Source organism: Ctenocephalides felis, unplaced genomic scaffold (genome assembly GCF_003426905.1).
Source record: "Ctenocephalides felis isolate EL2017-DRISC unplaced genomic scaffold, ASM342690v1 CF-g0.4_SCAFFOLD_01886, whole genome shotgun sequence".
Lineage (NCBI taxonomy): Eukaryota > Metazoa > Arthropoda > Insecta > Siphonaptera > Pulicidae > Ctenocephalides > Ctenocephalides felis.
Window position 1 is genome coordinate 68,296,550 of NW_020538040.1, and position 18,668 is coordinate 68,315,217.

The 18,668-nt window shown below is 28.4% G+C and overlaps 1 protein-coding gene across 1 annotated transcript in view; it reads right to left on the reverse strand.

The window, feature by feature from the left end:
- The window catches only part of LOC113375254, a 63,844-nt gene that overhangs the window by 35,834 nt on the left and 9,342 nt on the right, over nt 1–18,668 (reverse strand). Inside the window, exon 3 of the mRNA XM_026615197.1 lies at nt 9,256–9,512. Within this exon, the coding sequence (XP_026470982.1) occupies nt 9,256–9,512 (257 nt within the window). The remainder of the gene's footprint in view (nt 1–9,255; nt 9,513–18,668) is intronic.

Consider the following 18,668-nt stretch of genomic DNA (forward strand, 5'->3'; position numbering starts at 1 on the left):
GTCATATCTCGAATGGCAGACAATTTTGACATTTCAAAGTCATCCTGAAAGATTTGATAGATTATAGTTCCAAATAGGCCAACATTTCTAGTCAGCTGTATATTAATATTTTATAAATGATTATGTTAGACGGAAAGACTGTAAAAATATATGTTCTTTAAACAAAATGCAAATTTGACGGTATAGCAATGCTTTATTTCATTTTATTCTTATTGTTAGTACATTATAAATTTTATTCATTTTTCATATGTCAATAACAATCAGTAATCAAGTTTAAACTATGTGTTCTATGAGCTGTTGTGATAATTCATCATATTGATAGATATCATGGTTTTAAAGAACATACTAAACTATTACGACTCTACGACAGGTCGTTTTTTAAAAATTCATCAAATTTTGAGAAAAGTTGTGCGAAAAACCGGTTTCGTGATGTGATAAGTCAAAAATTGGAATTTAGCAAGTCGATATGGAAGGGCCGTGATTAGATTTGCGAAAAGATCAGCCAAGCCATTAGAAATGGCTTTGGAATTAGCAAAAAAGTAAGTGATAAGTCTGCAAAACTTTTAGTTGTGTAAAAAATGTTACTTTTAAATGATAAAATAATATCAAGTACTAAGTACATGATATATGTAACCGTGGCAGTATTTTCGTATAGCAGATCTTAATATTGTACAAAATAATTCATAAAGTTTATTAAAAAAAAAGTTTCGACAATTTTCGTGAAATTTAACATGGCGATAAAGTTCATGTATTAAACAGTACTAAGAAAATTGGTTGAATCATATAAATTAGTATTTAAAGTTTGGTATAATAAGCTACAATTTTAGATATATCAGCACACGTGTCTGTGCACTATAATTAATTACAGATAATTTAAATGTGTTTGAGGGACATCAGTTGTAAATTGTAATGTATAGACTTGATTGAAAGCGAAAACTTTATTTTAGAAATAAACAGTTGAAAATTTTATCTAAATATCTAAATCTCAATTTTTTTGATTAAGTCAATTATAACACATTTCGGGAAGTTCATGCAACTTGCCTTTATGCAACTTGCCTTCATGCAACTTACCTTCAGACAAAATGACCTTTTCAACTAGTTTTTTTTATAGAAACGGTTGAATGAACCACCGGCGCAAGAGATAGAAAAAATCTAATTTATTAAATTCGATTGTCCCTATTAGAAATATCTACTAGCAAATATTATAATTGCTTTAGAAAATATAAATGGAGTAAGTACGTGGCGTTATTTGAAAACAATTATGGGTTATGGGAACGTGACAATGGAAAGCGCTAAATATGTACGATGATACAAGATAATTACAAAAATAATTCGACTTTTATCATACAATTCACACAAAGTTGTTTTTGGCCATGTCAGAAAAAATCCACGTAGAATGTTTTTTATTATTATGAATATAATAAAATTAACAGACGAGCAACTTGTTATATATATTTATTTTTCTTCGTTATGTTTCGGAAGTATAATCATAACTCTTATACAGTTTTTAGTATAATAGACATATTGAGAGAATAAAAAGATTTTAATGATTGTAATATAAACGGTGTTTCCTTATTAGTGTGCTTATTCTTACTTCTCAGTTATTCCATTGAATTTCAAGTTACTGGACTTAAACAAGTGTATTTTTTAAATATGATATACTAATTAAATCGTGTGCTGAATATTTAGAGAATATAATAATATATATAATCAAGTAGGGGAAACTGGGTAAGGCTGTGCCACTTTTTTTTTGATCATCAATAATTTGTTTTTAATTTACAAGTTAGCTGGATGAAAACTATATTAACTGGTGATTTGAGCATATATCTACGTTCAAATACTAAAATGCTGTTCTTAAATAAGATGGATTTGTTATAAAACAAGAAAAGATCGAACGTCACAATAGGACACATCCACAGGATGGTTGTGACAGGCATCAAAATATTTTATTTTAAAAAAACAATAGCTATATACACCAAAATGGTTCATAACGGCTATTATTGTCAAAAATATGTAACAGAACATGATATACTCATTTAAACAATGTTTATGAATATAATATCACAATAAATAACAAAACATAATTTAAAAAAAAAAAGTTAACAAGAAATCTTGGTCTTTTTTTTCTTGTATTGAATATTCCTTTCCTGTTTTCATTTGTATTTTGTCTTATAATTAAGTTACATTTTTCTTCATCTGTTTAATATTCACCCGAAAAGGAGAAGACCCACTACCACATGTCACAACCGTACCCAACGCACACTTTTGAAAACAAATCATTGGTATGACTGACAATGAGCTAAATTATCAACGCAAAAACTAATTTCCTTAGCTAACTATATTCAACTTGCAGCAAAATAACAAACAAAGTGATCTCTCTGTATATACGTAACAGTTATTATTAAAAGAAACAAAAGAAACTTTTGATTCTTTAAAAGTAATGCAGGTTACAGATCTTGTGGGGCGTTGACTCAATGCAATAATGGAAACTTGTTCGAACAAACATACTTCATCTTTCTTCTTTTCGACTCTATCTCAAAATCAGTATAGTTTAGCTGTTACTGCGACTGTCACTACCGTACCCAGGCACAACCGTGTCCAGTCTCCTACATTTTTTCTGTGTAATCATCAATTTATTTACATATTCAATATATATCGGGTTTTATATAATAATGCAATAGATTTCAATGTTTATCTATATGATACTACTTTCAGTATTCCGTATTTATGCATTAATGAAATATTCAAATATTTTTTAATTCAACAGAGTTAAGTATAAATTGCGAACGGCAAGATCAACTAATCAATTTTGAAATATTGTCTTGACACGAATTATGAGAGTTCTCTCTCTCATCATTTTATTTTTACATATATTTCATTACTTCAATTAATAATAATATTATATATTTTCTATAAAACAATTAGAAATTTTACAAAGAGTATTCTGGTTATTTTTCTGTTTATGTTTTGTGAAATTTGACGTTTGCGATTAAACGCTTGATGTGGTATTAAGAACGTAAAATATGTCTAATGAGTATGTAGTTCATTGTCGCACATTTATCGAAACGAGTGTTTTTAACACATTCTAAGAAATTAATGATGAAAAAGAGAATGTGATGATATTTCTTCAAATTACTTTTCGTATTGTCTTTATGGCCGCTATAATAACAATAGTATTTTTTTAAATTGTTTTCTGATAATGAATTGCGTATCACATCACATGTGATGATTTGTATTTATTTTGAAACTCAATATTACTAGCATAATTTGAAACTTTTTTCATTTATATATATTTACAATCTGCCTGGTAAGGCATTCAGTAATTTTAGTGACAAATGTGCAGCTTGTTGTCAGGCAGTAGTGACGACCATTTATACTTGAAAATATAGATAGCAATATGTTTCGAAGTGAAAATAGCCCTCATCCGGCATTACTGCACCAATAACAATATTCACCCCCACTGTTTGGGCTGCCATCTGTCGAACAGACTAATATTAAGTCATAATCAGCACAACATCTTATAGGACTAGGTTCTGATTGCTGTTCAAAAATACAAAAAAACTACAAAATGTCTAAAAATTAAGAAATATTATTATAATACTAAATTAAGAAATATTATTATAAATGTTATCAAAGTTATCGACTGCATTCACGACCATCTTTTACTTTATTTAAGTGCAGACTTTTTGTTTTTGTGCCAAATAATTATTTTTTCAGTTCTTAAAAGCTTGTTCACTGTGGTGCCCTTTAATGAATTTAGCAATACGCAGATAAAAAACACTGTTTCGCGAGGTGCAGCAAAAATATTTATTTTTATTTGAAAGTCGAATTGAAATAAAATCAAATATTTAAAGTATATTTTTCTTGGACAATCATAACTGAGCTCTTAAACAATTGTATTAGATATAATAAAATTGAATTAATTATTTAATTTCGGTTTCGTTTTCACAAACTGAATGTAATATTTTATATGCCCTTGGCAATAGTGATTTTTCGTCACATTGAGGTCAGGTTTAGTGCCTACTGTTTTATGGCTCTGTCGAACAGGTATTGATACCCACGATATATTTATATCACTTTTTACCGGAAATATAAGCCTATTTATTAAATACGAGCTTCTTTCTATATATCGGCTACCTTTCACTACCATATTTGAATGTAATCATCCTCATTTTTGAAGTATACATACGAGACTTATTTATTTTCTTTAATAATACTTGCAAAAATATAATTTGCAACCTATCGTATTATTAATATTATTGTTACAATAGTTGGTTTAATAAGATTAAATTATAAACCTTTATAATCAATTTTAAAAATGTAACAAAGAATTTCTATCAATTCGTTCTATCTCGGTGATTTATTCATAAATAAAAAAAATAATTCTTAATTAAAATGAAATATAAAAATACAATTCAAGCCAATGATGTATTCATTATTACGTTGTTGCTGCATTGCAACAGCAAAATGCTCATTTACTTTAAAGTTACTATTGTAATAGCCTCGTAACGAAGTTTTTATATTCAACTTTATTAAAACAATCAACATTATTAACTTTCCGTATAGTAAGTTATAGTAATCATCTAAAAAATTTTTGCTTTTCTTTACGTTTCAAAGGTCTTCGAACATTTCAGCATACCTTAGAAAAAATGGATGTATGTGTGTGTATGTACGGATACAATTTTTCGTCGACATTTTCGGGTAGCACCGCTCAACTGATTTGCATGATTCAAAAAACATTCGATTCGTAATGATGGGAAGACGTGATTTTTGACAAAGACGTTTTAGAGATACGTGTAAAAAAGGACAGTTTTTGAGAGAACAAATCATCAAAATTATTCGATTCAAAAAACATTTTGCTTGTGAAGAAACTATTAGTTTTTGGAGAAAGAAAAAAAAATATTTTGTTCAAAAGTGTCATTTTTTTTAAATTTTCAATTTTTTTTTAAATATCAAAAATGATTCGAATTTTAATTTTAATTCTAACTAAAATTCTAAAGCTCACTTATACGAGTATACTTCAGATGAATAACTTTAACTTTGCAATTCAGTTTATATAATTCCTATAAATATTAGACAATGTTACAATATTTATAATGATCTATTTGAAAACATTCAGTATTCCTTTTTCGTTAACATTTTGTTACAGTACGGGAAGTTCCAGCAATTTGCCTTAAGGCACGATGCCACACACTAGTTTCTTATTTATGGGTCACTGCACGATATAAAAATTAAAGCTCCTTTTGTGTTTTTATACGTGTGTCGATAAATATAAGAAAAAGTTGAATTACGATGAAACTGTATAATTCGCGATTGATTCGCGTAACATGCGATCATTAGAAAATGTATGAATCAAATATTGCATTATCATGCAAATTATGCATAACACGCGCTAAATTTCAATTTTTGTTTTGTCATTGTGCGTTCACATATATGATATCAATTATCGTGATATAGAACATATTAAATAATCATTGTATGAACAATAACGTCGATGATATAATTTGCTTACACGATTCTGTGATTTTTTTTTATCGAGAATTTTAGACTTTGGCATATATTGAACAGGTTAATATTTAATGCGATCAAGGTGATATGAGCAAAGTGAGGCTTAAAGTTCCATGGGTATAAAGGTCCACCACCGTTATCTCAAAAACAAGTATATAATCTGTTATTGATACCGATTTAAAGTAGAAAGCAGAAGATGTGTGACCATATTATCTTAATTAAAGATAAACGGCAATGTGTCAATATTCATAACAAAAGTTTTTTTGGTTCTGAGCTCTATAATTTAGCTTTTGATACCTGAGTATAATTTTAAGGTACATGTTATTTAATCGTTTTATAATAAGAAAATAACGAAATATATTTTTAAGATAGATTCAACATCTTTTTATATAACCTCTATAAAAGCTTGCTTGTGGATGGTATAAAAAGATCAGCAAAGATGTAATTAATAAGAAATTAGGGAAAACTGGGTACGGTTGTGACATGCATTTCTTGTTCCTTTTTAGTAAAGATTAAACAGATAAAAAATCTAACTTAACTAATGCAAAGAGAAAGAAAAGGAAAATTCTATACAAGAAAAAAAAGATTTCACGAAGAAACTTAACTCTTCTTAACTTTTAAAAAAAAAAATATGTTATGCTATATTTTATTCATAAGCTTTGTTTAAATGTTTATGATGTATTATGTTACATATTTTTGTTATTAACGACGATAAAAGTAGTTATAAAATAATTTAGTGGTTGTAGCTCTAGTTTTTTTTTAACTTATTTTATGACAAACTCATCTATTTCAGTATTTCCACGTAGCCAAATAATGATCAGCTTAACATTTTATTTTCTTTTCTCCCTGCTAACTGGTAAATTATTAAAATTCTTACCGGTCAAAAAAAAGTGGCAAAGCCGTACCCCTACTAAATAAAAAAAATTATTTAAGTTGAAAAGTATCTTCAAAGTAGATAAATTGAGTTAATAGTTATTTCAACTCTGCTAATGAATATTTCTGATGAAGTACCCATGATATTTGTATTTTGCATATTTGGTGATATCACTTCAAAATTAAAAATAAGATATTCGACCTGTTTGTATTTTGGTTGTCAAATGAGAAATTTTAGATTAGCAGAAAATTCAGTCATCTATATATGCCTAAAAATATTGCTAATGGCATATCAAAGCCTGTGCACAGGCTGTGAAAAATAAATACCTCTGATATCAAAGCTCTGCAGTAGTAAACTATTATAATAATGAATTGCTTATATTGAAAGCTGTTATCTTTCTTGTCATTTTGTCTGTACCACGCCACAATCTACTGGTTTGCCACAGATTTGCTTTATTTATTCCCATAGAATTGACAGACCTAGTTTTTACCTGGAAATGCTGCTTCAAAGCGAAATGTATCATGATCGATGAATTAATAGAAGGAAGCAGAAATATAACACGCTCGGCTATTAACCTATTTCCGGCGAACGACTATTTTTGTTTGATCATTGAATCTTAAGTTATGTAAAAACTAGTACATTCTCGCTTTCCGATGATGAACCGAAAAATTCTAATATTTTTATTTGTAAATTATCGATTGAAAAAATTCGAACTGCCCACAGTCTTTATGTACGTTGCATTTTACCAGCGGCCATTAACGCTTCTATAAATCATTTCGAATTAACCATTGTTTAATCATAATGATGATACTTAAGAGATCTCTAAACGGTTTGTTAATCACCTAGATTACCTATTGTTATTTTTCTTGGCTTTCTTAAGTAAGTAGACAACTTGATGTCTTATGTATTACTTATATGTATAATTGATTCCACATTACTTGTCTTATCTAGCATTTTCCATCTTTATTTTTATCATGAGGCGTGTTCTTTCCCTCAATTTCTTAGGAAAGTTAATATACTATGAACAAATACACACACATATATATATATATATATATATATATATATATATATATATATATATATGTAGTGCTACCCTGATTTACGTGTGACCTAACATACGAGTATTTCGTAATATGAGCCGCCAAAGCAGCGATTCGTTGCTTCTACATACGAGCGAAATTGGGGATACAAACTTTGAGCGAGTAAAAGTATTCTAGAAAAATGTTAATGGCAAAGTGAAAATATAAAAAATTTCAGCAGTTTTGTGATGGCGAATTATTTTATAGTTAGTCATTTCAATTATAAATAAATAATAATTGTGTTGTAATGATTTACACACGCCGATATATCGAGGATTATTTTAACGTTTAAAATATTGACTTACATTAAGCATAGTGATTGTTCAGATATGTTGAGTTCGCGTTTTACAAAACATTTACTTTTATAACCACGCGTCCAAATAAAAAGACACATCTCATGCATTAAAGCGTGAAATTATTGAAAAATAGGTACGAGCGTAACATAGTTTATAAGCAGCTTTCTGAGCTTCAAAAGTTTGTGGTTTATCCACATAAAAAATGTTGCAACAGTTAGAGAATGGGAGTTATTCAAAGTTGTTCATTTTCATTTCGAAACATGTTTAATATCATGAATGGACAGAAAAAGCTATAATGAAATTAATCAATAGTAAATTTAGTTTTGATATTGAAAAAACTTAACAAAAACCGCAGTGTCTGACCGAATTCATGGAATTTCTGCGTATTTATATGATTTGCTTCGAGATACGATTGATTTGACATACGGCTACGGAACGAATTAAACTAGTATGTCGGTTTACTACTGTATTTGGTTTTGTCCCAAAAAAGCAAGGTGCAAATTAACACGACGTGAAGTGAATTAGAACTTTTTATCGCAAAGCACGTGAAGATCGAAGATAAGTTCCAGGGTTCTGTAAACACAACTTTTTGAAAAGAAAATAGAATAAATTAAACAATTAAAACGCAAGAGTACGAAACATAAAATATTATAAAATGTGGTTACATACATAGTTATGAGAAACAAAATTAAAAATCACTACTGTCTTTATGCCTATAGTGGTTTTACGAAAGTCAGGTTCTTTCATAAAAATATTTACATTGTTTGTTAAACTTTTTTTTTCAACGTAAAATAAATTGCCTTCTTTTCATCGGTAGAATGAGACACTTTAAAACTCATCTTCATCAAATACATCGCTTTGTATATTTGTTGGGAGGACATTCCTATTTGTAATCTCCTACATTAGCAAATTGAAAAGCCTGTTGCAGTAGTAATTCTTTATCAGATAATTTTTGGTTGAGCAAAGTTAGCAATTCATTTATAAATCTGGGTTCGCCCGTAGGTAAGCGGTTAAGAGCGACGAGACTTGTTTCAGAGGTCCCGGGTTCGATACCCACCTCAAGCAGCCTGTTGTCAGGCAGCAGTGACAACGATTTACACTTGGAAATATAAATAGCAATATGTTTCCAAGTGAAAATAGCCCTTGCTTGGCATTGCTGCACCAATAAAAAGTCAGCTCTATTATATTAATTCTAATAACAAAAATCATCAAATATGGATGGATTAATTATTGGGTTACCATCTAAAAATACGAAGTGAGGAAAAGTTTCAGCCCAACAGCTCATAAGACGTAAGGTTCTGATTCTATTAAAAATATAAAACAAAAAAAATTATAATTTTTTTTCTATTTAAAAAGGAAGAATAAACTGGAAGGCGTGTACCAAAAACTACGCAATCTCTAAAATCTAACGATTCGCAGTAAAAATGAGGATTAATTAAGTAACGAAGCATCTTCGACTGAATTATATAAATGAATAAACAAAATAGTATCTTACCGTGTGATGCAAATGTTTGATGTGATGTTGGTGGTGGACGAACTTGGTGCTGTGGTAATTCGAATGATAATAATGGCACAACTTGAATATGTGAGACAGCGCAGGAAACAAGAACAGCAAAATCTTCATCATGACTTTTTTGGCCGGTCCAACACCCATCATCATAGGAAGCAAGAACAGTACTTTGAATTTTATCAAGTTGATGATCAAAACAGCTGCTATGAATGCCATCATCAGTTTGTTTTTCAAGAATTGTTCTGAAATAAATAAACAATAATTTGAATGGTCATTGTGAATGCATTTTAGGATGTTTTTTGTTAATACTTTTTTTAATTTTTTTTTATTTTAATTACAATCTGTCACACTTAGGATATTCAGTAATTGTTTTGACTTTTTCTTATTATATGAATCTTGAATGGATGGCAACTTAGTAGTTGCCTAGTCCAGTTATGACTAATTATCTATACTCGGAGTATTTGCTGACATTTTTATTATATATGCAACTATACCCACGAGAGTCGATTTTCACTTTCAGGTTATATTTGAGATCTATAAGTTCAAGTATTTTTGTGTTAATACTAATCACTTTGTTGTATTGCTATTCTATAAAACCAATGAAATGCTCGAATCGAACTAAAAGTATGTCTGAATCATACACGAGGCACAACAATTGCAACGTTACATAAATAATTCAGCAAGGACATACTTTTGTGTTCTTTTATAAAATTGTTAATATTTATAGAGAAGCAAATAGTTAATATTTACTTTAACAGTAACGATTATTTATTGTATAGAGAATTTAAATTTGCAGCATGTTAGTTAGAATATATTTCATATGGCGATTGTTGAAACATGTCACATGCCAAATTTCACTTCGAAATTATTATTTTTTGTGATTGTTGATATACTTATAGATTTGCAATTTAAGATGTAGAGTGCAGTGGACAGACGTGAGCCACAGTTTAGAGAGGGCCACTAGATAACTTTAGAACAAGTGACATGTATGTCGAACCGCGCACATGTTTATAATATTTTGGCACTAGCTCAATTTTAAAAAACATTTGAAGGTTGTAAACATTCCATTTGAAGTGCGTCGATATGACCAACAACACCGACTTGAAGGCACCAATTACGCCTAAAATCTTATCAACAATTTTATCATTCCAACTTTATTACTTCTTCTTTTCAAACATTAAAATAACATTGTTACTGAGGTCACTGTTTTTTCAATTTCTACCCTTAATTTCGTATCAACGATTATGAATTTTGTGAATTTGACGGATTCGTAATCAGCGCATTTAAAAATCCTTAGGTTAAGAATTTGTAGCATATAGCAGCATTTTCACAGGTAAAAATTTGGGTGGCCCACTTCTCCCTACATTTTCGGAAAACACTGTAAATACACTTTTTTGCCATTCAAAAAAAGATATACTTTCCAACGTAATCCTACAGAATTAGGATTAATATAATCTTATAATTACGTGATATATCAATAGTATTCAAGCATCGTTTAATAGTATTCATGGTTTTATAAATATTGTTCAAACGCTCAAATTTAAGGAATATTCAAAGCGTGCATGAACTCTTTTTTTTTTCTTTTATTAATTATAATCTAACTTCATACAAAATAAAGATATTCAGTAATTTTGGGGATACATGAATATGTAACATCTATTCTAAAAGTAAGCCGTCCAAGAACTCTTTTACCAACTTTTTTCACCAAATAGGAATAAAACTAGATAACAGCTTTTTAAACTTCAAGTTTAATACTCTTATATCTTAAACAGTTTTACTACATATTAAATCTTTTATATAATTTAATTTGAAATCCTTGTTTACTAACAAAAATGTATTAACTTTTTAGTGAACTATTTCATAGCAATCCATCATTTTTATGCACTTCTAAAATTTTTAAGAATTTCCTAGGGGTGCAAGAAATATCTTGATAATAGAGCAGTTGGTAGCCAGAGTGAACCATCTTATAAATCGGGGTAATTTGAGATACGATAAGATTATGACGAGTTTTTCATTAAATAATCTTGCCAACTCAAATAAACATAATATTTATATTTGTCGTTAAATGCCAGCGAAAAATCTGCTCTGGCTCTAAAGTTGTTTCACGTTTACGAAAACCCAGAATAAACTATGGAGCTTCTATTTGATTTATATAATGAAAAAATCATGCAAAAATAAATGGTAAATAGTTCTTAAACTAATTGGGGATCATATAAAGGAATTCAAAAAAATACCAAATTTTTCGTCAAGGTTTAATGACAATGAGGAAAATTTGGGATGGTTCACTCTGGTTGCTAACTCCTCTGTCGCCAATTCTTGGATAACATAGAAATGTTATGTTGCGGGTCTATAATCGTATCAATTGGGAAAACGTAAATTGTGAAAATATAGTTTAAATATTTAAAGTGACTTTTTCATATAGAGAAACAAGTGATTGAATTCTTGCAAGACGCTACTAAAATATGGCAATACGACACTGTCGATAACTAGTCATTTTTAAGCGCATTCACTCGCTTCATCGTGTATAAAAATTTTGATTTCTGTGTAAATCGAATATTGCAAATCAACTTCAAACACATTTTCTAATAAATTTTCAAAAACCTGAAAAAGCACTACTTGCAATCATTCCATAATGTGTTGTTTCCTGCCTCTCGGTATAGAATGTGACCGGCTCAAGTCTTCCTATATGTACGTATACAGCTGTCGCTATCGCTAAGATTTATTAGACGTTTATAGCACTATAATACATGATAAACATGTAGTTTTATTACAATTGCATCTATGAACAAGAACTCTGGCAAAAACGATCTGTGCATTTTATTTTGTCTCTCGGCCGTGGACTTGTTTTTCTACAGCACGATGTGGGTTAAAGAAATTCGAAACACTATCCACTATCGAATGCGTACGATGAACGTGGACTCATTGACAATTGTGTTTAACGCTATTGAAGTGATAATGCGAAACGGCTCGAGGAGAATCTCTAGATAGACTCTTTCAGTTGAATACATTTTTTAACTAGTGTTTTAACAAAAGCTTTAAATTTTTTGAAAACTTTGAGAAAATTAGATGTTTGATATTTTTGTTTTTTTTAAGAAGAAAAACCTTTTCTTTTTAAATTCTTTTTTTATATATTATATATTTTTTTTGAAAACTTTGAACTTTTTTTAAAGCAATGGTACAACAAGAATATATGCAAATGGGCTGAATTTTTACAAACGTATTCAGAAAAGCATTCATCAAAAAGTAAAACGTGAAATCATTCACAAGCGTTTCTGTATCATCTCTTCACAAACCGTAATATTTAACTTAACTATTGAATAAAACTTGCTTGGGTGGAGCGACTAGGGCGGATGCAGAGCACGCTATTATGGAGTGCAAAAAATTGGAAAAGGGAAGACAAAAACTATGCAGGGAAATATCAAGGAAAAACAATCTCCCTCCCAACTAATTTTATAACATTGTTGACAAAAAATATATATGTTGCTCTATACAATTATATACAATCCAATAAAATAAAATTGTAGAGTTAATTTATAAATTGTGTATGACTAATGTACGTATATACAAAGTCAAAAAATAAACAATATAAAAAACGGTAAAAAAATAACGATGATACCTCTGGTTATTTATTTAATGTATGTGTGTGTGAATTTAATTTTGCATTTTGTTAATGTTTATATAAATTTAAGACAATTTTCATTATTTCGTAGCAATCATTATTATTTCATAAAAATATGATCACTGAATTTCAAGATATATTAATTTTTTTAAAAAACTAGAAAAAACCAATTTTTAGATTTATATTTTTTGAAAATTTCCAATAATGAAATGATCAAGTATTTTATAATTTTACAATTTTGATCAAAAGCGTCAACTTTTGATAGAACTTGCCAGTACATTGTTTTTAAAGGAGGACCACACAAAGCTCAACAAAAAGTATTATTTTTTGAAAACTTGGGGCAATTGTATTATTGTTTTTTATTGTGGTCTTAGAAATGTTATTCACGGTTATGATTCCAAAGTTTAAATAAACAAAATTATTAAAAATTAACCACAATAATCAAAAAATGCTCATGTTTTGACCAAAGGTCTAGGTTGTACTTAAAAGCTCATAATTTCCAAACAACATGAGATATTTTTTTTAAACTTTTTTCAGGACAGTTAAGGTCCATATTTTACCCCTTTTCGGCTTGACGTCAAGGTGTCAAATTTTAATTTATGCAACAGACAAAAATGGTAGAATTTGAAAAAAAAGTATAGGAAGTGCCTACTACTTCATTCACGCCATTAGATTTTAAATGATATTGATTGTTACGATTTATTACTGAAAATTTACCTATAGGGTTGATGGTTTTAGAACATATTCATATGTCAGCAAAAGTGACATTGTGAAAGTTGAAATTTGTGCTTGAATTTGATGCAGAAAAACTATTGCAAAATAGATTTTAATAATATTATATCTTATTATTGAAATAAATAATTAAAAAATATCATAGTGATAAACGGTATTTATAAACAGGTTTTTTAAATAATTTAATAGCTTTATTTTATCAAAATGTTTAGATTGTTAATGACAATAAAAATAACAATAAATAACAGATTCATTATATAATTAATATTAATTATGTTTATATTCTTGATGAATATATAATTAAATTTATAGTATTTTTTAGAACATTTTGGTATTATAATAATATATTTAATATAATTTATGAGATTTTCAATTTCTAGCGTGAGCGGCAGCTACGCACTACTTGTTTAAATTTTTTTATAGAAATACGTTCATATGCACTTTCTTAATAGAAATGCTTATTATTCGCACACCGGTTATCCAACTCGTATCGAGTAAAAGCCGGTTATGCCGCATTGCAAAAATAATAAATGTTTAATATCAATTAATTTAGGATTTTGTTGTGAATAATATAGGATATTAAATTAATTTTATGTTGTAATAATTTAAATTTGTTCACATAAGCAGAAATTTCTATAAGTTACTAGATTTCTCTCAACTTACTTATTTCTCGCTAAATATTCATTTTTATCTTTTTCATATTATATTGAATACTCAGTTAAGCTTTTAGTAAATAAATGCATTTTTCAATCATATGATAGATACATTTATTTACGTCTATTTTCAGAAGATTGGTGTTAAAACTTTTTTTTATTAATTTTATTTTCAATAGCAATCATAATACATGACAATTCTATGAGCTATTTGGCTTATGTCATTCACTCGCACACATATACACACACATATAAATTAACCTGATAAAAATTATATTGTTAGATAATCACTTCAATAAGTGATTCTACTATTCTGTTTATATAAGGTTGTTGTAGTTCTAAGGTTCATCCATATTATCTTTGGGCAGCTTCTTCTTCAGTCTTCTTGAAGTTCGTGTCTCAAGAAGCTGAGTGATTATATAATTTGGATGTTCTAGTTTTTGAAAATGTTTGACACTGTTGATTTGTATTATTTTGTTGATAAATTTAATATGAAGATCGTCGTGTAAGGTTTATTGCTAACAAACCACGGAGCATCAGTAATCTGACTCAATATTTTCGATTGGGCACGTTGCATTAGCTGCTAAACTTGTAAACAACCATCAAATTCATCCTTCTCATTAGAGTTTGAAAATAAAATTTGATATACTGTTTCTATTAATTTGATTATAATATATAAAATATATGATTAATATTATAAAGTTGCGTTTCACTTGCTCTCACTGGTAAAAATGTCTAATTTAGAATGTAAGGTTGCATCAACTAATATATCACACTATAACTATATTAATAAAAGTAAAAAAAACAGTTTTCAGAGATTGTGTAAAAAATTTGGTAAGGGGGCGATACAAAAATTTTGATCTTCAATGGGGGCGATAGAAGAAATAAGTTTGAGAAACGCTGCATTAGCACTATGTTGGATTTGCTCGCACAGCCCCACAATTCTATGCCATAAGTCCATATTGGTTTTATTACTACGTTGTAAATTAGAAGTTTATTGTCAATAGATAGCTAAACAAAAATTAAATATTTCAATCGTATGGCCGTCATTTTTGAGTAGGTGATAGGTAATATCAAGAGGCTTTGTTATGAATTTATTTAAAATTTAATTGAAATATCATACATCATTGCGGTTTTAATTCTAATTTAATTGGCTAATAAATACAAGATATTTTTTATCCGAGTAGGATTAGTTTTACAACGAAGAATCTATTGATTGAATTTCTTGTGACTCAATGGTTTTATTGCATCACATTACTGAACAACAATAAAATTTTATTTGTATATAAACTAGAGTTTCTGTATCTAGCATTTAATACCGCAAAGTAAAATTGTTGATCACCACAGTGAAATTGATTAAATTAATTAAGTCTTCTTAACAGACTGAAAAGGAATCGTGGTCGCGGTGATTTATATAGTGTTAATACACTATTCACTAATCTTAATAAAATTGCATTTTATGAACAACTCTTTTCTATAAGTTTATATGTGGTTTTTCAGTGAATAAGAAAAAAGTTATCAATTCGAAATATATTATATACATCTCCTGTAAAAAATGTAATAAAATGAATAATGTAAATGCATTATACATATCAATATAAAAGATATACAATAATAATGTATTGGCACGATGTAACCTGGAAATTAATGCATATTAACCTATTGTGCAAATCATGCTTTATAAATCGCTGTAATCAATAAACAATTGTTCCATAATGTTCTTAGCCTATAAATTAATTTTATGTCATGTTAATCGCTTCAAATATGAGCTTGTGTCTGTTGATGTTTTGATTTATAATAATTAGCAAAAGTTAAGTATCGTGCTCATGCAAATAATTTAACTCGAATTTTAGTATATTTATACTTATTTTTTTTTTCATTTCCTTTTAAAACTGTATTGAAAAAGTATACTTAAATAAGATGATTAAATGTTGCAATTTGTAAAATAAGGCAACATAAAAATTGGCGGATCTAAATTTTGCAAAACAGTTCTGGTTGGTACTGGCGTTTCGGCAAAATATATTCTCCATACCCTTCTCCAAAATAAATGTAAAATATGACATATGCTTTCCATATTTAAAAAAATTTCAACCAGAAACTGCATATGATGAAATGGACTTTTCATATTTAAAGCTTGCTCAATTCTTAGTACTTATTGTTAGCACATAAAATGCAATTCAGTCAAAGAAAACCTAACATTGAGAATCTAATAATGACTTTATTGTGGACACATAAATTTCATAATTTCAAATTCAAAATAACAAATTGATCAGTAGATATATTGGCTTTATTGGCAAATGAAATAAACTCAGCGTTATATGAACAAATTATGGATTAATGAAAGGAAATATAGAGATAATGCTGAAAAATTTTACATGTGAATATTATATATATATATATATATATATATATATATATATATTTATACATACATATATATATATATACATATATATATATATATACATATATATATATATATATATATATATAAACATGAAGAATGTGTCAAAAACAATTCAAAATTAAAGTTTTCTATTGTCATATACCTAATTATATTTGAATTGACATAGAAATATGTATTCATTTTGCTTATATTATTAAAAATTAAATTATACTTCACGTAAAACAATAAATGTACTTCAATAAAAAACATGCTATAAAAATGCAATAATGGCTGTTCATACAGGAGTTTAATTAACTTTGTAAATTTACCGTAATAGTAATTTATTGATTACCGCAAAGCAAAATAATCGAAAAATATTTATAGGTACAGTGACATAAATCGATAATCGCAATATAATATTTATAACTATTTTATTTATTCATGTTCTATACACGATAAAATTTTCTGGGTCCTCAAAATGTTTTTTTTGTTCGATTCTGATTTCTTGAAAATTGGTGTTAAATATATAAATACCTATTTTTTCGCTAACCGACAATTGACATGATGGGTAAAAATGCGATTTTTTTGTTTTTTTTAATTAATTCTTTCTAAGGTTGAGATGAACGATATAAGCCTTTATATCAAAATTAAATATAAAAATTATTAATACATCACGAGGAAAATAACAATCTCAATAAATCTACACGGTGACCATTTGTATCAAACATGTTTTTCTTGTATTGCATGCTTTTATGCATTTTTCGCGTGAGATCTTATTGGAATTATCTTATGCTGAACTTTGATCATTGTTCTCCTTATTTTCGCCAGGTAATTGTCAAATTCTTACTTTGGGTTTCTCAAATATAATCTCAAGTGATCATCGCATTCCGTGGAATTTGCTGCATTATCACATTTAGTAAAGCAATCGGGTGGCCAAAAATTAATATGAACTATTATATCTCAGTTAATAAGGTAATCGATTAAGTGCTTTCTAATGGCGTTTCAAACGTAGAATTAAGCAGCTTTCAAAATAGCTTATACAGGGTCCGGCAGAGATAATGGATGGATATTAATGTTTATTTGCAAAAAATAATATCAACCAAATTTTGTCCCTTGTTTGCAATACAAAGGGTTAGGTAATCTCTGAAAATTTTCACACCAGGTGTTGTCATTCCAGCCGGTATCTTTGTAATTTCTGCTCTGATTGTTTTTTAAAGTATAGATGGTTTCATGTCTTCTAGGATGAACCATAGAAAAAATCACATGACGTTGGATCTGGCAAGATTCAATTATGTCATCTGATTTGACGTCGTACGTGCAAAGTGGCCCTGGCTTGTTGAAACCATATCTCACCATTGGGTTACTCCAATTTAGTTTGCACGAAGATCTGTGAAATGTGAAATAAACGAGACGATTTCACTGTAGCAACCATTTTCTTTAAAAAAGTATGGCTTCCGTACTCAAAAATGCAGACACCATCGAAAAATGATCATGCATTCACAGATCTTTGAAAATGATTACTCTTAGAACTTTATTAAATTGTACACTCACAAAACCCCAATACTTTTCTACCCCGGTCTATATAGAAACAATGGACGCTGTAAATCATTCCTTTCTCTCTGCCGGATCCTATACTGTTGCGATTTAAATATATGAATAAATAAAGATTTATTCTGATTTTAATCATACATAAAGCAAAGATACATACAGTTTTTAGCATCATTTCAAAATTTATTTTTCATTATTCAATCGCTAAAAGAAATTTGTACATCATTTATTAATGAGGTCTACACAAGTGAACCTCAATTAAAAACGAATATGTTCGTAAAAACAGTAATAGATTGATTTTGATTGATATTACCACACACCGCAGACTTTTTTCGTTTATCGTTACCGTGTTAAGTTATGAATAAAAAGTGTGCTAATTTATTTAAAGGAAATTTTTCATCGAAATGTATCATTTAGAATTGAGAAATTAACATATCGGTTTTACCCATATAATTTGTAG